The sequence below is a fragment of the Pygocentrus nattereri genome, chromosome 10, assembly GCF_015220715.1.
Source record: "Pygocentrus nattereri isolate fPygNat1 chromosome 10, fPygNat1.pri, whole genome shotgun sequence".
NCBI classification, from domain to species: domain Eukaryota; kingdom Metazoa; phylum Chordata; class Actinopteri; order Characiformes; family Serrasalmidae; genus Pygocentrus; species Pygocentrus nattereri.
The window spans coordinates 21546537-21570544 of record NC_051220.1 but is presented as its reverse complement, the minus strand read 5'-3'; the positions used below and the strand labels follow the sequence as shown (position 1 = coordinate 21570544).

General features: G+C 39.0%; 1 protein-coding gene across 8 annotated transcripts in view; it reads right to left on the bottom strand.

Moving 5' to 3' along the window:
• The window catches only part of asap2a (ArfGAP with SH3 domain, ankyrin repeat and PH domain 2a), a 104985-nt gene that overhangs the window by 9482 nt on the left and 71495 nt on the right, over positions 1 to 24008 (bottom strand). For 6 of the 8 annotated variants that reach the window (XM_037542037.1, XM_037542038.1, XM_037542042.1 and 3 more), the window contains 17 exons: positions 23602 to 23687; positions 21961 to 22036; positions 21304 to 21390; positions 20433 to 20441; positions 17644 to 17747; positions 17366 to 17435; positions 15697 to 15784; positions 12403 to 12451; positions 12064 to 12230; positions 11130 to 11263; positions 10548 to 10642; positions 9728 to 9917; positions 7322 to 7407; positions 6961 to 7076; positions 5207 to 5274; positions 4922 to 5029; positions 1918 to 2131 (listed from right to left, as the gene is read on the bottom strand). In XM_037542037.1, coding sequence (XP_037397934.1) covers positions 1918 to 2131; positions 4922 to 5029; positions 5207 to 5274; positions 6961 to 7076; positions 7322 to 7407; positions 9728 to 9917; positions 10548 to 10642; positions 11130 to 11263; positions 12064 to 12230; positions 12403 to 12451; positions 15697 to 15784; positions 17366 to 17435; positions 17644 to 17747; positions 20433 to 20441; positions 21304 to 21390; positions 21961 to 22036; positions 23602 to 23687 — 1747 coding nt within the window. The remainder of the gene's footprint in view (positions 1 to 1917; positions 2132 to 4921; positions 5030 to 5206; positions 5275 to 6960; positions 7077 to 7321; positions 7408 to 9727; positions 9918 to 10547; positions 10643 to 11129; positions 11264 to 12063; positions 12231 to 12402; positions 12452 to 15696; positions 15785 to 17365; positions 17436 to 17643; positions 17748 to 20432; positions 20442 to 21303; positions 21391 to 21960; positions 22037 to 23601; positions 23688 to 24008) is intronic. The other 2 variants (XM_037542040.1, XM_037542044.1) reach the window with 1 other exon arrangement.

Here is a 24008-nt window from a genome sequence, read left to right as displayed (position 1 = left end):
CACCAACGCCACATTGCACCACAGACGGTCCAGGAGTTGGCGGACACTTAAGTCCAGGTCTGGGAGGAGATCCTTCAGTAGACCACCTCATCAGGAGCATGCCCAGGCATTGTAGGGAGGTCATACAGGCACATGGAGGCCAAACACAATACTGAGCCTCATTTTGACTTGTTTTAAGGACATCACATCAAAGTTGGATCAGCCTGTCGTGTGTTTTTCCACTTTAATTTTGTGTGTGACTCCAAATCCAGGCCTCCATTGGTTAATAAATTTGATTTCCATTGATGATTTTTGTGTGATTTTGTTGTCAGCACATTCAACTTTGTACAGAACAAAGTATTCAATGAGAATATTCAATTAATTCAGATCTAGGATGTGTTATTTGATTGTTATTTATATATATATATATATATATATATATATATATATATATATATATATATATATATATATATATATATATATATATATATATATATATATAAAATCTGTGCCATAACGTTGGCCCAAAATGTTAAATTCAGCAAATAAACAGAGTGATTGTGCTTTGCAATATGCAGAAGAGTGTTCTCTGCAGAGGATGTGTTTCACTAACAAACACAACAAAACATTTTACTGCCCAAACTTTCACAAAAGACTGTAGACTTACTTATGTGGATTCTGACACTGTGTGACATCATATTACGTCACTCGTATAAAAATGTGTAAGGTTTAAACCAGCAGTAGCTATCTTGATGACTGAATTTCATCTGTAGACTACATACTGTAAAAAAGGGGAAAAGTGCAAATTTGATTGTTAATCAAAATGTTCCTTTAATATACTTATAGAATTTTACAATCCTATTATGGTTACTGCTATGACAGTCCTGCTGCTAAGAGAGACATGACAGAACTGCATAGCCCCAGGAAAAGTCCCTGATAACTATTCATATGCAGTGAATGTTTTCAGCATTCTTTTAGTAAATCTGCAACGGGACCGCAAGAGACATGACAAATTCTATCTTCACAAAGCGATTTCTCCAATCCTAAAATGTCATGATACCAAACATCTGATCAGTTGGAACAGAAAAGAAACCGTAGTTACACATTTAAAAATACTAACAAGAACTGCGAGCATAATTTTAATTCATTATTTGGTATGCTGTGTTACACTAAAACGGGACTAATTCTGCTCTCTTTATAAGGAAACATGCAGTTGGTCGGTTCTACATGAACTGAATATGTACATGATAAGTTCAGAAAAGCACATTGTATTGTACTATGGAGAGTGTCACAAAGGCATATGATCGTATAGGGTTTGATATTGTGATGAATTATGTCATTCCCTAAATGAGTCTAAACTCATTTATAAGGCCCTGCTGTCCAACTGATCCTACTGACTACTTCCATTACGAAAGGACAAAGCTGATTCTAAACCAGCATATAAACCTCTCATCAATCCAAATAGGTCAGAACCTTCACTTCAACAGTCACACCAAGAAGCTGCATCGGGATTGTCAGGCGTGAAGATTCAGGGGCAGGTCAAGTGAGACTTCTGATATTTTTGAGATTATATAGAAGGGTTATTAATACAGCAGCCTGCATAATTAGAGATGAGAGAGTGATTATGGCTTTTGTTGAATGTGTCCTTCATCTTTGTGTCTTTGTCAAATGTTTTCCCCCTAGCTTTTCACCGTCATCACCATCTGCAGTGTAAAGCTGCTTAATGCTGCATTTAAAACAATCAGTGTTTGTTTTTTCAACTGACACAGCACATTTGAAATAAAGCTGGCAGATATTTCTTAGAAAACAAGGTAATTAAAGGTTTTAGATTTCTTCATTTCTCCAAGATTGTGCCCTGTTCTTCCAGTAAACAGCTCATGATAATTTACAGTATATTCTAAGTGAATAAAAGCTCAATAATTCAACAATGGATACCTATATTTCTTGGGGGCAGTGGAGGGGCAGAGGAAGACAGTGGAACCCCAGTGGGTGGGCTGGTGTTCAGGATGGTCCCGTACGTCTCATTGTTGACCAGGTTGGGCACATAGCAGCGCTTGTCCTTTGTCAGGCCGGCCGGGCTGGGCTGTAGCACTGAAGTGCCAGGGGTGTAACAGCTAACAGGCCGTTCGTCTCGCCGGAGGGGACTGGGCTGTGCAAAGAAAGGTCAAAGGTCACAGATCTTCAACTTAAGCTTCCATAATATTAGCTTTGAGTTAAAACATTTTGAGACTCAACCATTTTACCTGATTCTCTTCTGACCCTGTTTACAGAGTCGTACATACAATCGAGCCAAATGTAAACATACACTATATTTTCAAAACTATTCGCTCATCTGTCTTCACACGCATATGAACCTGAGTGACATCCCATCGTAATCCATAGGGTTTAATATGATGTTGGCCCACCCTTTGTAACTGTAACCGCTATAACTCTTCTGGGAAGGCTTTACACAAAGTTTAAGAGTGTGTTTATGGGAATTTTTGACCATTCTTCCAGAAGAGCATTTGAGAGGTCAGAACCTGATGTTGGACGAGAAGGCCTGGCTCGCAGTCTCTGCTGTAATTAATCCTGAAGGTGTTCCATCAGGTTGAGGTCAGGACTCAGTCAAATGCAGGCCAGTCAAGTTTTTCCACACCAAACTTGCTCATCCATGTCTTTATGGACCTTGCTTTGTGCACTGGTGCGCAGTCATGTTGGAACAGGAAGGGGCTATCCCCAAACTGTTCCCACAAAGTTGGGAGCATGAAATTGTCCAAAATCTCTTGGTCTGGGAAACATTAAGAGTTCCTTTCACTGGAACTAAGGGGCCAAGCCCAACTCCTGAAAAACAAGGCCACACTATAATCCCCCTCTACCAAACTTTACACTTGGCACAATACAGTCAGACAAGTACCGTTCTCCTGGCAACTGCCAAACCCAGACTCGTCCATCAGATTGCCAGACGGAGAAGCGTGGATTCGTCACTCCAGAGAACACGTCTCCACTGCTCTAGAGTCCAGTGGTGGTGCTTTATACCACTGCATTCAATGCTTTGCATTGCGCTTGGTAAGGCTTGGATGCAGCTGCTTGGCCATGGTAACTCATTCCATGAAGCTCTCTACGCACTGTTCTTGAGCTAATCTGAAGGCCACATGGAGTTTGGAGGTCTGTAGTGATTGACTCTGCAGAAAGTTGCCGACCTCTGGGCACTATGTGCCTCAGCATCCACTGACCCCACGCTGTCATTTTACATGGCCTATCACCCAATCACTTCCACTTTGTTATAATACCACTGACAGTTGATTGTGGAATATTTAGAAGGGAGGAAAATTTCACAACTGGACTTGTTGCACAGGTGGCATCCTATCACAGCACCATGCTGGAATTCCCTGAGCTCCTGAGAGCGACCCATTCTTTCAGAAATATTTGTAGAAGCAGTCTGCAGGCCTAGGTGCTTGGTTTTATACACCTGCAGCCATGGAGGTGATTTGAACACCTGAATTAAATTATTTGGATGGATGAGTGAATATTTTTGGCAATACAGTGCATCTATTTCTGAAAGCTATAGAAGATATAAAAAATGTACAGTCTATCACATAGGAGTCCACGTGTCTGATGTGTTAAGAAGCTAGTCAGCCAGTCACTAATGTCAGTCAAAGCACCCAGCACAATCCATCAGGGTTAATTCTAAATGCTCATTCATTCTTCTGCTTGTGAAATTCAGCTCCTGTTGCCTTTTACACTGCATCATGCAGTATGGAGCAGTTTACCCCCTTCCATTCTTAATGCATAACTACAAAGAACAAAAATTCTGCTATGCCTGACATTGCCTTATATTTGCATTGAACAGAAGGACAAACAACAAAGACACAAATCAGATTTCCATATAATCTAAGTAAAATGCATTTATGTGGTTAAGTATGGATAAATATCATCTGGATATTATCCAGATAGGAACTGGCTGTGTAAGACTGGCAACAACCTCTGAGTACAGAGGGACGACTTCTCCATTCAGGACAATGTCTTTAATGGATGAGAAATACTTCAAGCACATCGGAGTGGGCCATCTTTAATCTTGTAAACCCTAATTGTAGTGGATCCATACTTTCATTGCTCACTCTCATGACTACAAAATGTGCTTATTAGTCTCCTAGGAAATAGCCTACATAAAGTGAGAACAGCAGCTGCCCTTTCCATCATTTAAAAGTTTCATGATGAATGAACCAATAGAAATGCTCCGTTAATACTTGGAAAAATATCTGACTATTGACGGCGAAAGTTAAGAATGTTTTCGCCCTTCTCCTGTAACGTTACCATTTTGGACATTTCTGAACAGCAACAAAATACTCAGTAATTCTTGCGATCACTGAATAAATATTATAGCTTTAGACTAGAAACATACTTCACACAAGAAGGCAAACACAAAGAAAATTAAACACTGAGCTACCCATATACTTTTTCATGCATTGTTGTGTTATAAAATCCGTCATGACGCAATATACAATGCAACTCGAGCACAAGCTGCACCCTTGCATTGCAGCAAGGGGCGCTATAGCTTTAGATCAGCAATTTGTTGGGACTCATGCAGAACGAGTTTGAAATATAAATTCACATATATGAGTCTCTGTGTTTGTGTATTCATGCCAATAGTCCAAATAGAGCAGCATAGTTGCTGGATGCTGTTAGAATAAAAGTTGATCCTGTTTACATACACTCAGATTTGTCCTGTATTGACTGCTTAAGTACTAAACCCCACCACAGTAAGGTAAGAAAGCGTGTTGGCTTTGTACAGCAGGACCATGTGTTTGGACTGCAGGCTTTGTCATCATTTTATCGCAGTGAGTATGTTTCCAGCCTTAACCTTAAATCATTTCAATAAATAAATCTATTTCTTAGTACAAAACCCACAACACTGATGGAACCCCTCATCCTCAACTGATTACTGGGGGAGGACAGATACCTTCTCATCCAAATCTTCATCACTTTCATCCAGATCTTCATGCTGTAGCCGCCACTCATATTCTACATGTACGTGTGCATTAAACTTTCCAGCCAGCGCCTGGTTCAGCTGCAGAATAAACCACACAGAGTTAACCGCAATACATAATACAGAGTTGCTGAGAGGCTGTCAAGTGATTAGAGCTTCTGTTGATTATGTCCTTCATCTGTCTGTGTCATTGACTTCTAGACGTAACTTCTCCACAGCTTCTATAAATGGTACTAAATACAATGAACTCCAACTCACCAGCTCCTCACACTGCAGATGTTTGAGTCTCCTGGCAATGTCCAGCGGGGTCTCTCCTGCCTCATTAGCTGCACATATCATTGAATAGAGATACAGTTACACACACCCCACATCATTAGTGCTAGAGAAGCTGGAAAGGAAGTGCTTCCTTCTCATTTTTGAAGCCATAATCAAGGCAGACAGACTCTGCGTGCACACACACACACACACACACACACACACACACACACACACACACACACACACTAATTTGAACAAACACACTGTATTGTTATTCTCATGAGATTTTCAACTAACAGGTATTATTCTAGCTGAATAAAATACCTGCATCTAAATTCAACCTTAGGGAAAACCTTCTGACATTCAGGGGTCATCACTGCCTCTTGGCCACTAATGCATAGCCTGTGGCCCGAATGGTCACTTGATAATTTTTCTTTAGGGGTCATTTTGCCTTTAAACAAACCACCCGATCAGATGAATTTTCACATATATCCACCAATAATAACAAAAAGGCAGATTTTACTCTCCTGTATGAGGTATGAGATCCACAGTCTGTTTTGTCAGACGCCAAAGTAACTGCATCAAAACAGATTTTATCGTAACTATAACAACCACAATAGCAACCATGACAAGTGACAATTTCAGGCACAGCAATTTACAGCCTTTCCTTATTGCCTGCTGCAATGGCTAGGCTATTACAGTATGGTTTTGCTGCTAAAAAAAGTAGTTCTCTGAAGCACATGGTCAGCTTCCATGTCAGACGCACACCACATGTTCATTCTTTACCAGGAGTATCCAAATTTCAAAACATAATATTCAAAAGCACAGCCTTTTGAGTGCTGCTACAGTGCAATGATCTTCAGCAATAATGGCCCAACATGTCCAGTTGGTCAAAGTATACGATGATGAAGGATATAGTGATAAACTTCTTCAATCTAGACATGAGGGACCCATCACAAAAAGCAACATATGTTTGCCACAAAAGTATATGCTTTTATTTTTTATAAATTCAATCATATTTTATATTATATACGAAAGCATGTTTCAACAATTCTGACCATAAATTCTTAATTTTGGCCAAAAGTTTCATTGCCCTGGCGGCACAAGTGGCCACTGTGTACCCCTGGTCCCAAGTCCCTTAAAGGTGCCATGTACTCTTTATGTAATTTTAGAGTGGCTAAAGTGACCTTATTCACATACAAGCAGAAAAAGAAGTGATTTCCCATATTTGGGCCAGTAAAATGTCACATCTTTATCGCACTCTTCATGTCTTCTAGTCACAAAGGGAACATTTAATTCCCAAAAAGAGAGTAAAACACACACACGCACACATACACGCATCCCAGTGCCAGGCCGCCCGTTGTTCTGGCTTAGCTCCTTTGTTTGCAGCGTTCACTAGAAGAGCATTAATTAGGGTGATTCTCATACTCAACAACAGGAACACTGCCAGCTACAGCTCCACATTCTTATCACCACATCCAGCCTTCAGTCCAGTCAAAACAGGCCTCTGCCAGGCACAGGAAAGTGGAAGCATGCAAGCAAAACTAAACAAAGCATCTGGGAAAGCTTCAGCAGAAAGACAGGACTTGCTTATCATTTTCACAAAAAGGTGAATGAAAAGCCATCAAACATCAAAGCCAAAAATGTACCTGGCAACTTTACAAAGTTTCCTCTGTCCATCAAATGTAGCTAATCATATACTGCTCTAAGGTGGTGCTTCTGAAGTTATGTGGTTGGTAGAGGTTGCAGCTTACCGATGTCTATGGAAGCCTTGCCTCGGAGGAGCAGCTTGAGGCACTCGCTGTTGTCCGTGAGGCAGCAGTAATGTAGCGCGGTGCTGCCCTTCACCGTCTGCCTATCCAGATTCAAACTAAGAAAAAAAACACAGCTCAGCTCTTTGCTAGATGTACCATTTAGAGTCCCTTAAAGAGTCTTAAAGACTGGGGAGGGGACAATATGCTTTAAGTCATTTTACATGAGGGCATTTATCTGCACATGCACACAGAAATAAGCATGACCTCAGTGTCGGGAGTGGTATTACGCTGGTCAGTGCTTAATCAGCAGAGAGAAGGAAAAACAGCACAGGTGCGTTTAGGCTTGCTTTGTGGTTCTTGCCTGTTCTGAGTGAGGAAGTCCACGATGTGGAGGGAGGTTCTGTCCACCAGCCTCACAGCCAGGTGCAGGGCCGTCTCTCCTTGTTCCTGTAAACAGACAGAGCAACGAAACAATGAAAAATCACAAGAGAGATTTTACATCAAGACTGGTTTGAGATGAGAAGACAATAACTACAGAGGCTTCAAGCCAGAATATGTGCAGCTAATGCAGGACGATACTTGCCTGATTTTAATTAAAAACATCCCTTCTTGACCACACTATTTTATTCAGACTCACACATTTCTAACAAAGTGATATAAAATCTAAATCAGACACACTACAGAAAGCAGCAGCAACTTTGTAGAAATGAACTGGGGCTACACAATCGAAGTCAGGCAAGATCAGAACCAGCAGAGTTGCTCCAAACACGCGTTCAGCAAACGGCCAGTTTATTGTTTTTATTTTGGCTGATCTGTGTTGCAATTTTATAACATGAATAAGGTGAGTCAGATAAGAGCATTTCCTCTGTATTTCAATGTTGGTGCTACATCATCATGTAACAATAATGCAGGCTTAATTGCGTTAAATAGCTGGCTGCCTGTTACTTTTAATGTAGTACAATATTTATCTTATCTAAATATTTTTCACTGAAGAATTTAGCATTACACTCTGGCACATTAAACAACAGTTAAATAACATTAAATTGCAGTAAAAACATTTTTTTATTAAATTCAATATTTTGTAACACCATTTTAAGACTTCAGGATAACAAAAATAATCCTGTTTCCACCACATAACGTACACACTCAGATTTGGCATGACCTATTACATGATCCTTACACTGTCTTTTCTGTGTATCAGTTCTGCTCTCTCTAGTCTTTCACCAGCAGTCAGTTTAGACCGCAGTACAGCTGACGGATGGATATTTTGACTGGTAGAGTATTCAATATTGATCCAGTTTTTAACATAGTCTGCAGGCATCATTTTACAATTTAATTAGGGATGTTCAGATTGTGGGGCGGCACGGTGGCAGGCGCTGTCGCCTCACAGCGAGGAGGGCCTGGGTTCCATTCCCCGGCCGGGTGACCGGGGTCCTCTCTGTGTGGAGTTTGCATGTTCTCCTCGTGTCTGTGTGGGTTTCCTCCGGGTTCTCCGGTTTCCTCCCACAGTCCAAAGACATGCAGTCAGGCCAATTGGATATGCTAAATTGCCCCTGGGTGTGAGTGTCTGTCTGTCTGCCCTGCGATGGGCTAGTGGCCTGTCCAGGGTGTATCCTGCCTTCCGCCCGATGACTGCTGGGATAGGCTCCAGCACCCCCCCCCGCGACCCTGACGGAGAAGCGGCTTGGAAAATGGATGAATGTTCAGATTGTTTTGTAAGACATGGAGCAGCTATTGTAAACACTGGTGCTGCAGATATTATATTTAAAGCTTCCTTTTTAAAACAGTTCAATGCTGCTGGTATTTACACCACTTTGGTGTTAAAATGTCTAAATAAAGTCTATTTATGGTTTCTCTACTCAAGCAAAGTAAAGAAAGCGCGAAAACAAAACAAAACAGTGGACAGAACTTATCAAGCTTATTTTAATCGATACCTGATCCATTAAAATATGTCTGAACATCCATAAATTTAATATCTCAAACAATAAAACAATCTTTATAGATATCTACCCACATTTTATGGCCTTCGATTTTTAATATGTTTTTTAAGGACCCAAAGGAACACTGAATAAAGTTATTTATGTGACTTCAGGTAAAAAAAAGTACTGGATAGTAACTGTTGCTAAGGTTTCATCTGTTAGATTATACTACATAGTGTGAGCTTTCAGTTTTAAAACAATAGCTAAAAAAATAAACCTGCAATAAAAATTAATGAAAATCAAATCTCTAAAATCATAATTAAATTTATTTTTCAAAAGATAACTAACAGCAATATGTTTAGTAACATGGGACAAACACTTTTGACTAAATGTCTCCATCAACAGTGAACCGATTCTTTTTTTAGCTGCTGGTGATTCTCCCATAGAACTCCACCTGATTCTCACATTGAGATGCTCCTGATGGCTTGATGAACTGAATGAGGTGTATTAAATCAAAAGTTTTGTAAATAACTAAAAACTTAAAACTACTCGATATAATACTGTTGAATCCTGTGAAGGTTTTTATATATATATATATATATATATATATATAGCACTTAAAAGTGAGAGGAAAATCTTGGAAATTACATTTTGGTTAAACTAACATACTGTGTTGTGTTCACTTTTGACAAACTGACTTTTTTGAAACTTCGCTTGCTTCTATACTTTTGGCTGGTAGTGTACAGCCAAAAGACTCATTTGATTATTAGGTTTCTTAACAGCTTAAAAACATAACATTAGGATTCTCAAGAACTCAGCCAATCAGAGAACAGCTGAAAGCAACTCACATGCCCATTGGCCAGAGGAATGGGCTCCATCAGGTCTACTCCCTCAGCGTACACCTGGATGAGGGAGAAGATGTCACGGGCCTTCACCGCGTCACAGAGCGTGTGGAGCTTGGAAGCTGCATCGGGACACTTCTTCCGTGCAAAGCGTTTCTCTGTATATTTGGCCAAGATGAAGTCTTTTCTGGCCTGCCTGAGAGACAGAAGAGAGGAAATACAAAAACACTAAGGCCTTGGATTCTGACATTCAGCAACTGGACCTGAAGAAGCTCAACACACTCACTAAAAATACAGACACACAAAATATTAGTCAGACTGTCCACAATTTCTCATGAAGGGTTTGTCTCTTTTTACTATTTCCACATTTTAGAATATTAAAGAAGATATATAAAAACTATGACATATGACGGATGGAACTGTAACATGGCAGTAACATAAAAAAAAGGTGTTAAATGTGTCGCTTACCAATTTTATGTGAAGTTTCTGTATACATAAAACATTAATATGTAAACAAAGTCAATCAGAGTGGTTGCAAATTGCTCTGTTTTAGAGAAACTCACAGTAGTGGTGATGGGAACCAGACATCTAAAGAGTTTAATGCCTCTAAAAAGGTACATAATTTGTACAGATTTCATCATGAGGAGCCACATGGAATGCTTTTTAAATAGACTTGAATAAGTTCCACATATGCTGAGTACTTGTTGGCTGCTAAAAACTATTTGGGTGACTTTTAAAAAAAATATGAGATTGAGAGAGAGAGCCCAAAGAAAGAGAAAGAATAAGAGAGAGAGAAAAAGCATAAGAAAGATGGAGCACGACTTACATGTCACTGGTTGGATTTGGCTTGACTACATCTTCCGCACTCAGGCAGGCCTCCATGATCTCATTAAAGCCAGCATTCCCCACATTCTTGGCAAGCTGCAGGACACACACACCCACGCACACCCCAAGCTGATGACCAGTCCACTGACCATCCTCAACCCAACAATGACAATTACAATGATGCCCTTCCCCAAAACAAACAGCTCTTCCCATCACCACACATTTACCCATGGTTCGTTTCTTCCACATAGCTTTTCAACAAAAGCACCAGTAAGTCTCACACCAAACAAGTGTCAAGCATTCAAAAATCAAAAGCAAAACAAAGGGCATCTTCCAAACCCACTCTCATTGTGGCCAGCAGCTCTGCCGTCTACTGTAATGACTGTGATGATTCCGCATGGCCGGCTTCAACCCATAGGGCCAAAATCGTTCATGTGGAATGGCTCACTTTGAGGTGAACTGGTTTAAGACAGCCCCACAAAAATGGGAAATATGCAGATGGAGACCCAAATACGCAGCCCAACCCCAGTGAAAGAGCGCAACATTGCACATACTGTTGCTAAAAGCAAATCTGAATACTTACCAACAGTTCTGATGTGCTGAGGACGTCCAGCGTGAGAGACTGGATTCTGGAGTAGTGCACGCCCAGCTCGCGGTGGATTCCAGAACATTCTATACAGGTCAGGATCCCCAGGTTGGTGGAGAGCCATGTGGGTCCTGGAGAAGTGGAAGAGCAAACAAAGCAGCAATGTTGAAAACTGAAATTAGCTTTGAGGTGTGAAGTGCCACTGAAATCTGAAATAAATGAACTGACCACACTTTAGATGGACATGAGATTGGAGATCTAGAGATTGGGTCTAGAGAGCTATGTTACCAGTTAAAAGTCTGGGCAGACCTGATTTTATGTTTTTCTTTTGAAGGGTTAGGATTAAAAGTTTGGATTGATCAATCAATAAAGTTGTTTTCATTGTGGACTTTCAAGGCTGGAAAATGAACAGTAATTTTATCATCCTACTTAAGTGTCTCTCTTTAAAAGTTAATCTGCAGGATGTTGGTAGAAGGTCAATATTTCAGACTGGAGTAATTCCACATCAACTATTTCATGGCAGTTTAATTCAATACATTTTCCAGTACAGTAAAATAAGGTGTGTCTAAAGCTGTGCCTTATTTCAATATATTAATGCTTACATATTCAGTTTATTGGTGTATTTAACATGATAAATTAATGGCAGAGTAGGGGAGTTAATGCACTGGTGACAAGCTAGCCCACTAACAACAACAAAACAATATGATACAGTACAATATGATACATGTTGGTTTGATACATTTCTGAAAGACAGCAACTGAATATAAAGTCAATATTCTATGTAATTTATATTGTATATTTTTCAGACACACACACACACACACACACACACACACACACACACACACACACACACACACACACACAGTCTAACCATTCATTCATTCTCTCTCTCTCTCTCCCTCTACCTTCCTGTTTGTAGGTCACTCACCAGGCGCGCCGCAGTCACAGCAGACATCGTTGCCAGTCATGCGTTTGACCTCGCCCAGGATGGCCTTGGTCAGCTCCTGGACGATGTTGTTCTCACCCACGTGCTGGTCGCCCTTAAAGGCGTTGTTCAGCGCTTCCTCTTTACTGTTCTGCAGCACTGAAATCCAGCTGAGAGCCACAGGAAAACAGTCAAAAAGAGAAAAAGGGAGAGTGAGAGGAAAGAGACAGTTAAGAGTTGTGGATTTGGAACAAGGCAATTAGGAGCATCAAGAAAAGGAAATGTGGAATGTATGTTTCCTTCTAATGCAGAAAACACCTGCAGACACCCACATATACTCACATTTGACATTCTGGCTCGTCCTCAGCCTGGAAGTGATACGTTCTGTCATCTGTGAAACGGAAAGGAAGAGAGGGGGGAAGTTAGAGGTACAATGAAGAAAAAGATGAAAGAAGAGAAAGAACATGCAGTGAATGAGTATTCTGAAAGTTAAAAGGACTGGTATTATATAAAGTCAGTGCATCAGGCATAGAAGCATAAACACATAATAGACTGCATACATAAGGCATACTGTGATACAGTACCATATACAGTACAGCAGTACAGTACTACACTACACCCAGAGGGTACAGTCAGTGATCACACTGCACAGTGAAAGTTCGCCTTGCTTTTTAGAATGTTTTAAATACAAAGAGCATGATTTCTTTGTGCATACATGATGATCTTCATCTGTTTGCAGTAACTCACTACAGCAAGTTAATAACAATGAGCAGGTTTAACAAAGCAGGTTGATGGGGTAAAAAATACCAAATAACAATAACTTCCATGTGTATTTTTGATACTGTAAAAACATTCCACAAATGAATATGATGTTTCCACTTTGAGCTCATCAAAGCATTTAGGTATCTCCAAATAAGTAACGTTATAGGGAAAGGCAATAGGCGAGAGTCTTTACGCTAATTTTGGATAATACCTTTTAGTAATTTCTTCATGAAATTTACACATCATGTAAATTTTGGGGGAAAACTTAGTTTTACAATAAATCAAAAGTATATTTTGTTGGCTATAAGTGATGTTTTATAGAATGTATGACTTATACATCAAATAATTTCGAGTCTTAGCTTTAGTTTTTCAAAAACTGTTATTAATCAACTTTTGTGTATTTCATATTACAATACTTTTGGGGCAGTATTGTAAAGGGGGCATTTTGTCCCACGTCTGGGGAGGAACTGTTGCCCCAAAGGTCTTACTTCACATGCTTTTTATATTAAAAGCAAAAAAAAAAAAATCTAAAATTTTTGATTCCCTTCTAAAACTAAATGGTATTTCTCTCTATACACCACCCCAACCACCTTCCAAAAAACACATATTTCAAACCAACTGTCTTGTACAAACTCAATATAAAAATACAGATCACCACTGCCAAAAAAAAAAATATCAACTGACCCCAAAATTTTCCCAGGTCAATAAATCCCAGGAATGCAGTGATCCAGATAAAATTTCAGAATTAATTAGACCACGGGGAGTTTGGGGAAACGTCCCCCAAGTTACCCTATAAATTTTGCTTTATAGTGTCCGAATGGCTTAGGTCCCCAACACCTATACTGATTCCAGATAGGGTCATGGTCTAACATGCCATTCTTAAAAGCTAGTTGTCCCCAAACTTTTGCCAGGCAGCATACAGCACTGTGTGGACGATGATGACGTTGCTATTCATCAGAGTCAAACGGGTTAACGTACCACACTGCTACAGTGATGGTTTTCATTTACAGTAGAACAGCAGGTGTGCATTTGCAGAGCAGCAGTGCTAAACTCTCTCATTCTAAACACACTGCCCCTCTGCTCCCATTCTCAAACACTTAAAGAACAATGATGACATTTGTTAAATACTGTCAAGTTTCACTTATTTGCCATGTGATAAAAACAATGTGGGTGTGAGCTGAGTTTTTTGTTGTTTGTTTTGGAGGAATGCAATTTTATAGTGGCAGCCAAGAGACCCCAGTACATCCGCTTTCAGTCTGAGAAGAAGAAACAGCTTTCTATAAATGTCAAGCATCTGGGAAGATGCAGTGGGACTGTCTAATGGCTCTACCGTGGTTTAGAAAACGGGGTTGGGGGAAGGACTCCTGACAAATCTGTGGTAATGTCAAGGCCAGCGGGTCATCAAAATGTCCGGAAAATAAAGTTGTGAAGTTAAAAGCAATGCTGAAAAAAGGCTGGGAACATGAGGAATATTTCCCTCTGGCTGTACACCCACTGCAAGCATGCTAACACATAGTACAATTCAAAAATATTTTGACCTAAAGGCTTATGTTTTAACTTATGACGTGTTTAAAAGATAATAGTGAAGTAATACAAATTAAAAATGTCAAATTAAAAAAAGACTTTTTAAATATGTGAACTATAGTAAACTATGTTCTTGAATTTCCTTCATTTGTACACAATCTGTTTGACTGTGGATTGGTGGAGTCCAAACTCTTCAGAGATGGTTTTGTAACCTTTTCCAGCGTGATGAGTATCAACAACTCTTTTTCTGAGGTCCTCATAAACCAAATAGAAATTTGTTCTGGGCGTGATACACTTCCATAAACGTGTTGTGAAGAGCAGACTTTGATAGATCCCTGTTCTTTAAATAAAACAGGGTGCTCACTCACAAATGATTGTCATCCCATTGATTGAAAACACCTCACTCTAATTTCACCTTCAAATTAATTGTTAATCCTACAGGTTCACATACTTTTGCCACTCACAAATATGTAATATTGGATCATTTTCCTTAATAAACAAATGACCAATACGAGGAAATGAACAGAAGAATAAAGTGAATATAGAGACAGAATAATTTCTATAAGTAGGAAAGAGCTTAAATATAAAATATTACTTCATGGCAAATATTCTGAACTTACAGGCAGGTGGTTTGAAACTCTGCAGTTTCAAACAACATTTCTGTTTGCACAATTAACATCAGCATAGCTGCAAAATCAATTCTGTCGTTTTTAAACCTGCTTCGTTTTGAACCATCTGCCTGCCAGTTCAAAAGAATTTTACAATATGTACATTTAACAACAATGATCACAATATACTGGATATATTCTAATTTTTGACATCAATTCCTTAAGTCAATATTGCTTCCAAATCTCTGGCCCGTAGTACACAACGTATTAGAGTTGTAGGTACTATGCATTACAAATCATTAAACCAAAACCAAACTATATCAGTAAATCGAACATAGTCCGAAATGCAACACGGTGCTGTCATTTCATTTTCCACACAGGAAGTGGCTGCCAGTGTTTGCCAACATGATGACTTGTTTTCCTGACACTTGTCCATGCTCTGATTCACTGTTTTATAGAGTGAATACAGGCAGAAGCAGAGCCTTTTTTCACTGTGAAAAGAGATTGAATTGTGTGAAAAGGGCCCGGCACACTGTGTAGCTCTGCAGGTCTAAAATACCACTCACCCCCCCCAACCCCCCAGCCACATTCAATTCACCAAAAAAAAAAAAGCCATCATCACATTTACAGATGAGCTGCTTTATAGGTTCAGCACTGAGGGACAGGAGAGGCAGGCGTGTATCTGTTTAGGGAGATATTCAGGCAGAGGCTGTGTGTGTGGACACTGAAGTGATCACCGTACGTGAGATGAGGTCGAAACTTTTCTTCTCTTCTGGGTTGTGCTTCACCTGACAGGTCAGGAGATTGAGCTTGGCTGGTGGTCTATTTGCCTGAGAGAGATAGAGAGAGAGAGAGAGAGTTGGAGAGAGTTGGAGAGAGTTGGAGAGAGTTGGAGAGAGTTGGAGAGAGTTGGAGAGAGTTGGAGAGAGATGTACAGTGGTGCTTGAAAGTTGGCCAAGTATAATATTTTTGTGTCATTTGTTTAACTGGGTTCTCTATCTACTTTTAGGACTTGTGTGAAAATCTGATGATGTTGATCTGGGTTATATTTATGCAGAAATATAGAAAATTCTAAAGGGTTCACAAACTTTCAAGCACCACTTTATTAGTTTCATTGTGCTCATACATTAATACTGAATTCAAAGGGAGTTTTATGTATTTCAGCATTAGTCTGTCTCTTTGTGAACGCATATGAAATACCTTAACTCTCTTATTCTTTCTGAACATTGATGCACACACTCAGTAACACAGCTGTAAGTCTCCTACTTAGAAATAGCTATAGTCAGAATTTAAAAGCAGGACACAGATTGGGAAGATTTCCTTTTGTTCTAGCTCTCTCTCTCTTTCTCAGGACAGAGATAGAGATAAAACCGAGAAGTAGGAAACAGAACAGGCTTATGGAATTAATCAATAATTTGTCTGGTCTCCTCCACAAGTGAAGACATAACAGGAAATGAACAGTGTAATGAGGTCAGGAGAGACAAGATGAAGCCCTGCTCTGTGTGTGTGTGTGTGTGTGTGTGTGTGTGTATTGTAATATATATATATATATATATATATATATATATATATATATATATATATTATAGCTGCTGTCAGAAGAAAACCTCATATCTCCATTTTTGTTGTTTTTCAGTTCTTGACATAATTTAAAAATATGGGTTGTTCTGTCTTGTGTGTAAATTTAATGAAGAATGGTCCAAAACATCCCAAAATTACTTGGAAAGACGTCTTGTTTCATTGACTTACATTAAAAGTGAAGTATGTTGTTTTCCTATATATATATATATATATATATATATATATATATATATATATATATATATATATATATATATATATATATATATATATATATATATTTTACTTCTACAGTTACAGAGTGTAGTCCATCCATTTCCCTACATACTTTGTTAGCCCCCTTTTAGCCTTTTTCAGTGGTAAGGACCCCCATGGACCCTCACAGAGCAGGTACTATTTGGGTGGTGGATCTGAAGGATGTGGTCATAATGTTATGCCTGTTCAGAGTATAAACCTGTTTAAGACATTAAGACAAACTATTTGGTTCGTTTTTTTTAAATTTCTTAATCAAATTTAGAATAATGTGACGTGGCGCATTTTTCCCAATCTAATACTAATACATAAAAAACTCTCAGAGCACCAACAATGGCTGCCTATACCAAGCGTATGGTTTTTGTTGAGCAAGACTCCTAACACTACCTTCGCTTACCTGTGTAAAATGATCAAATTTGTAAGTCGCTCTAGATAAGAGCGTCTGCCAAATGGCATAACCATTAATGTAAATGTACAAATACAACAAGCATTCAACATTATGTTTGGTTTGTCTCCCGTACGTATATATACACATACACCTTGGGCGTGAAAGTCACTGTGGATGTGCATGTACTCACTGTCCCATGGGAGATGGTCAGGTAGCCGTTCTTCACTGTGCACTTCCTCTTCTGCCATACTTTCCGTAGACTAAGAACAGGAAACAGGAAGTTATCATCATGCACACCCCCACTGTCCTCCAGCGGCCAGTATTCGTTTCCATCACTAACTAACTTCAGCTGCAGTTAAATGAAGCTTCACGGCCTTCACTACATGATGAATATTCATGAGCCTGACACTAATGAATATGCACTCACACATTGGATGCATTTTAATGAAGCCAACTGCAAAAACTTACCCATCACTCTTCTTGTACAGGTTTCCACTGCGCTCTGTCCCGTGTTCTTTATTCCCCTGTGGCTGATGTAGACTGTAGGTGGCGCTTTGTCTCACCTGCGAATCCTAAAAAACAAGCACAAGGTAATGCAGAGGCGTATTATGCACAGCGTATGTAAATTTATGTAAAAGCCTTTGGAGGAAGTGGCTAAGCCTACGGCCTGAGGAAGGGAAAAATGTTGTTTTTTTGTACTCGATGCGGTCATTTCCTCTGAGGAAATGGCCATAGTGGACTTCCCTGAACCCCCCAGTGGGGCGACCTTGTTTTGAAACACATGTCCAAACCAACAAGCCTGAAACTACGGTAACTTACAAACTTGAATTGAGGTTTTAATTCCAAAATGCTGTTTATGCATTTGTAACAAATTTGGATACATAGTTTTTTTGAAAAGAATACTAGCTGATGTATAGATGAAAAACACATTTTTATTACTCTAATTAAGCTAGTGTTAATCAAAATATAGCACCGATTTACATATTTACACTGCATGTGTAAACCTCACTCCCAACAACAAATATCATGGAAAAAAAATTGAAACGGTCTGTATTTTGGAATGAAACCCTTCCATTTCAAACAGATTTAATGGCCCTAAACATCAAGCCAGAAGGTCTGGTCCTGTAACACTGCAGGAAACTTTGGTTTCCATTTCTTTGGAAATGTGTTTCAACATGAGTCAGTACCGAACTATTGTTTGATGTAGTAAACCGTATAAATGCCCATGAGGTGACTTGATTAGTCAACTGGAGACATATGGAATTTGCATGAAATGAAGACTGCTTTCAGTTCTTGTGAACATATAAAGTTTGCAGTGAAAGTTCAACCATTAAAGAAGGAGCTCTGTGAAATATCTAATTTACACAATTTCCCTCTTACCTCAACTGTACTTGATCAGCCAAGACATGTTTGGTGTCCAAAGTTTGCTTTTTTAGTTTTGCAATGGAGTTACAAGGTCAATGTAAAGGTAATGGAAGCGCATACACAGTGCATGTACACCTAGGCCTGTTACTTGAAGCAAATATCTGAGCTGATCGCAATTAGTTTTTATAGTTGTTGGCGTTCACAATCATATGTTTACTTCACAACAAACAGAATGTGCACTGGATGTTTTTTTCATGTAAGTTTTAGGCAAAGACATGTAAAACAACAAAAGTTCTAACTTCTGACTTTGTGCTATAGCAATTACAGAGTGCAGTGATGTGTAATGTTTATTTAAGTTCAAGCCGTTTCTGTCATCAGTCAGGAACTCCTACGGGTACGTGTCCACTTGTACTTTTTTGACACATTGTGCCGTGCTGGATCTCTCTGCTCACCGCTGATGGACTTTTCTGTGTCATTATAGAAATACAAGAATCATATCGAACATATCTGGGGCAATAAACAACCTGACACACTGTCTGCTAATGCACAGAAGCCCACAGTGAGTCTAAAATACAGACTTGTATTTACAAATACAGACTTTTTCACGCTTCAGAATGCATCAGTCGTTCACGCAAGTTAGAAAATTAGCTTGGTCAATCTCATTAGTAAGGCAGCTACTATAGCAAGTTCAATATAATTTAAATTTTGCCTTCCCTCTCGAACAATGTAAACTACATCCAAACAAATATCTTCCCTCCAAATCCTGACTGTCAACAGTTAGACATAAAATCAGATTCATTTTAATTATAACATAAAATTGACTCCCTTATTCAGATGAAAAGCATGCGATGAGGCGAGGTTGCAAGTGGACACATACAGTGAGTATCAACAGCTAGGAACACAATGAACAAACAGAGATAGTGTTTATACGGCGATTGTTTAAATGTACATCATGATTGTGACAGGACTACAAACACCAATCATCTTTATACACTTGCCTGAAATACACTTTCTGAAACTGCCTGGCGTATTGTTATTTAACATTTATTTATTAACAATTTGTTGTTAACAAAGGACAAACATACACTCACCAGCCACTTCATCAGGTACACCTTGCTAGTAAAAGGTTGGACCCCCTTTTGCCTTCAGAACTGCCTTAATTCTTCGTTTCATACTTTCAACAAGGTGTTGGAAACATTCCTCAGAGATTTTGGTTGGTTATTTGAGTTACTGTTGCCTTTCTATCATCTTGAACCAGTCTGCCCATTCTCCTCTGACCTCTCACATCAACAAGGCATTTTCGTCCACACATCTGCTGCTCACTGGATATTTCCTCTTTTTCAGCCCATTCTCTGTAAAACCTAGAGATGGTTGTGTGTGAAAATCCCAGTAGATCAGCAGTTTCTGAAATACTCAGACCAGCCCATCTGGCACCAACAACCATGCCACGTTCAAAGTCGCTTAAATCACCTTTCTTCCCCCATTCTGATGCTCTGTCTGCACTTCAGCAAGTTGCCTTGACCACCTCCACATGCCTAAATGCATTGAGTTGTGGCCATGTGATTGGCTGATTAGCTATTTGTATTAACAAGCAACTGAACCTAATGTACCTAATAAAGTGGCAGGTGAGTGTATATTGCCTAGGTAAACAGTAGCAATATCATCCATCACGTAGGCTGAACGTTATTTGTACTTTTGTCTATTTCTACAAAAAAAAAAAAAAAAAAAAAAAAAACAGTACATCAGATAGACACATGCAAAAATCAGGTGCAGGTTTTAGGACTTCAAGACTATGGATTCGTCTTTTATTGATTTCAAAGGGCACTATTTGAGGAGCGTCCCCATCTCCTGCACCATTAAACACAAAAAAAAAACATCAAGAAGGCACTTACTCTCCTAGACTTCGTTGGCAAAGGGCGGAAGCATTAAAGAAGAGCAGAAAGCATTGTATCAGACATCTTAAACATTGTTTCATAGCAGCGACACAAACAAGGCAAGCATCAGAAAGCAAGCACAGTCGTCAAACTAAGCTAAAGAATCTCTTTGCTACTTAGCAGCAGCTCACGTGGTGTTAAGAAGGCTGTAAAACTGATGGTTTTACATTTGGATTAAGAGCATGTAATCGCTTAATGACCATGGATTACAAGAGCCAAAGCTGCTTGCTCGAGGTCAAGAGAAACGCCTGAAGTGAGAAATGTGAGAAAGCAGACAGGAAGTTTGGACCTCCACAGCCAGTTACCCAAGAATTACTTGGTATGGATGCTGATTTTCGCCAGTCATTTAGATGCATGCATGATGAGAGCAAAATCATATCAGCGGTTTTCTTTCTAAATCTATACCAACATCAGACAACGGATTAATTGATATTTTAAACTGATATTTCGTAAACACTTAGGTTAATGCTGGTTTAGGTTTTATACATTTATTTAGGTTATATACATGAACATTTAGGTTAATGCTGGGCTACTGTGCTAAAAGTCATTTTAAGTAGTTTTACTGTATTTGTATACCTCTAAAAATACATTTAATATTTACTAATCCAGGTCTAGTCCCAGTTTCTACATTTCGTAAATGTTTATGTATCAACACTGGCAGATTTGTACATGAAAAATACTGGATACTGGCAATGACTGAACTAGCCAGCAGTGCAGCAGCGCTCCTCCATGTTAAATGAAACCTGGTCCGGACCCCTGCTGGGTCTCTCAGAATAGGACTAAGTAGGGCCAATGTAAAATGAACTGAGCAGAGAGAAGCTGGGCTTACCTCCTTCTGCTCCACCTGAAGCGCTGTCTTCAGCACATCTCGTAACTGCGTGAGCTGCCTGCGCTCCTCGTCCTGAGCCTGCTTGATCTGAGATAGAGCACAGTTAGTGTCAGCAGAGGGTGAAACACAGGAACAAAGAAGAGTTTTTCCAGCCACTTTAAGATTGTAAATCTATATAAATAGTTCAGAAAACAAATTTATATAATTTTTTGGACGTTTTGAATTTTGTCTAAATAATTGCGCACTTGCCAGAAGCCACATCAAGCTGACAGCTACTCCCAATAGACTTGTTTATGCAGTTTCTGACACTGTATGTTATACTCTTATCTATAAAAATGGACAAAAGTACGGAAAGATAGCTGGTACTACATTTTTTTAGCTATGCTTTCAGTTACTTTGTGATTGTTTTAAAAATATGTTATATAGTTCCAGAAACCACATAAATAAGTATTACTTAATACGCTTTTAGGCATGTGTGTGATTTTTGTCCCATTTCCTTACATTTCTAGTGTAATAAATAGGTGTCGTTATTGATGATAAGACAACTCTTTGGTATGGTATGTCAGTATAATATGTGTCATGCAGAAAAGTCAACACAAACCAGGTTGTTAATAGCAATTAAACCTAAGGAAACGGCTGTGCTAATGATCTACTCACTGTGTGCAAGTCTGTAGCCAGCTTTTCTATAGAAGGTTTGAGGTTATCCACCGCCTTCAGGCCATCCTGAAAGAAACTGAGAGACGAGATGTCCAATCAGCTTTAAAATAGCATTGAATTAGCATTGAATTTTCCCAAAGAGCTTGCTGACCTTCACTCATATACATACAGACACACAAGGGCACTCTCTCCACAGTGTCTGAAAATCTCTCTCCAAGTAACATTTTTCCACTGACATTCTGAAATAATTGGGCAAAACCTATAGGATGAGGTCATCTCTAACCTTTTTTAATGCGGCAAGTATCTGTTCTCTGTCATACGACTGCAGTTAGAGAACAAGAATATTTTTAACATATAGCTGCCATTTCACCTGATAGGATTTTTCATATTTCCACAGACATAATCGGTCTTATTCTTCTGAGAGAGACAGAGGTTTCTCTTGTTATTATAAACATATTTATTATTACTACACTAACATCAATCACTGAAATGTATCCGAGTGGTTTGATGGGAGATGACCATTGAATGACCAGTTTTTATATTGTTGCTGTCAGAAGAAATTTTCCAAAAGTTAAGACTTTTTTTTTTTTTGCAATTTTAGGCCATTTCTATTGATTCTATTCTAGGAAATTTTAACATGATGTAAAGGGGAAGCTGCAAACTATGCAAAACGGTACAAAAAATAAAATAAACAGAAATGGGGATACAAGGTTTTTATCCACGGGGACGACATATAACGATAATTGTAAAACAGTCACAAATCAGAAGAAAGAAGTTTTCTTTAGGTACTATTTTGTCTTGCAATGCTCTGCATGCTGCTATGAATAGATTTAAACAGTACATTATTTAGGCCCAATTTTTTTCTAAACCCATCATAATGTCTCGGGCATCAGATAATGTATTAGTAACCATTTCATGTAATAGCTCTGTGTGACATAGCATTGAGCAGCATGCTTTGGATGTCTAGCACTTATCACTATTGCATGACTGTGAGCAATTCACAACAGCAATGTACTCTAAACAGGAACAATTTATATCAAACTCCTCTTTGTTTACATCTTACATTCAAGTTAACTCAAGTTGCACTACGTAAGATTTGGGGATTTCGAGACCTCTCTGGTGGAAATGTTTTATTGCACGCAAAGTGCACAACAACATTTTGCAACATTAGCTGCATTTCGGGACTCCTTCCCTGACTTGTCTTCTGACGACATAAGTGAATTAACTACTATCTTCATCATATCTTCATCAGTAAAGAGTTGATTTTGCATTAGAGACCTAAACAACGAGCAGGACCTACATTTTGACACTGTGTATGTGACATTATTATGTAAAGACATACAACATGGTCCGAAAAACTCCTTTTCAAAATCGGGCCCAACACCTGACCTTTAAATGACTATTTCAGGCTTTGCAGAGTGACTCAAAGCAACATGTACACATCATATTTTAGTTTCTTTTCTCTGAGTAATGCTACTTCTTTCCATTTTACCAAAAAACATCTTACATAGTGCAGCTTTAAATATGGAGTAATTTTGAGAAATAAAGTGAATTTCACTTTAATGTATATAAATGCTGTTTTAAATGCACTCCCAAAATCAGCACAGTCAATAAGACAGCAGCAGAGAACAGAGGTCTTACTTGCATTGTGCATGGAAGTACTTGATGAGATTCTGCAGCAGGTCCACACCTTTCTTGATTTTAATCTCATTGACTTTAAGCAGGTACTGAAATGAAAGAATCAACCAGAATGAGGCACAGTGCAGAACAAGTGGGCCGAGGCGTAAACATGTGGCATCAGTGGAACACTACTAGTGACTAAATCTTTTCCAAACAGAACAGAATATATCACTGAACTAGAGTAATATCAAATTTTCAAGCTGAGCAGAAAGTTACAGCCCAGCTGCTATGCAGTACATTTTGGAAAAATTTAAATTACTTGTGGAGATGCAGTGACACTTCAAATTCTGTAGTTCACCACAAGGAGCATATTTTGCAGCAAGACTGCATCTCTGAAATGGTAACTTCAATGGTAAACATGAAAACTA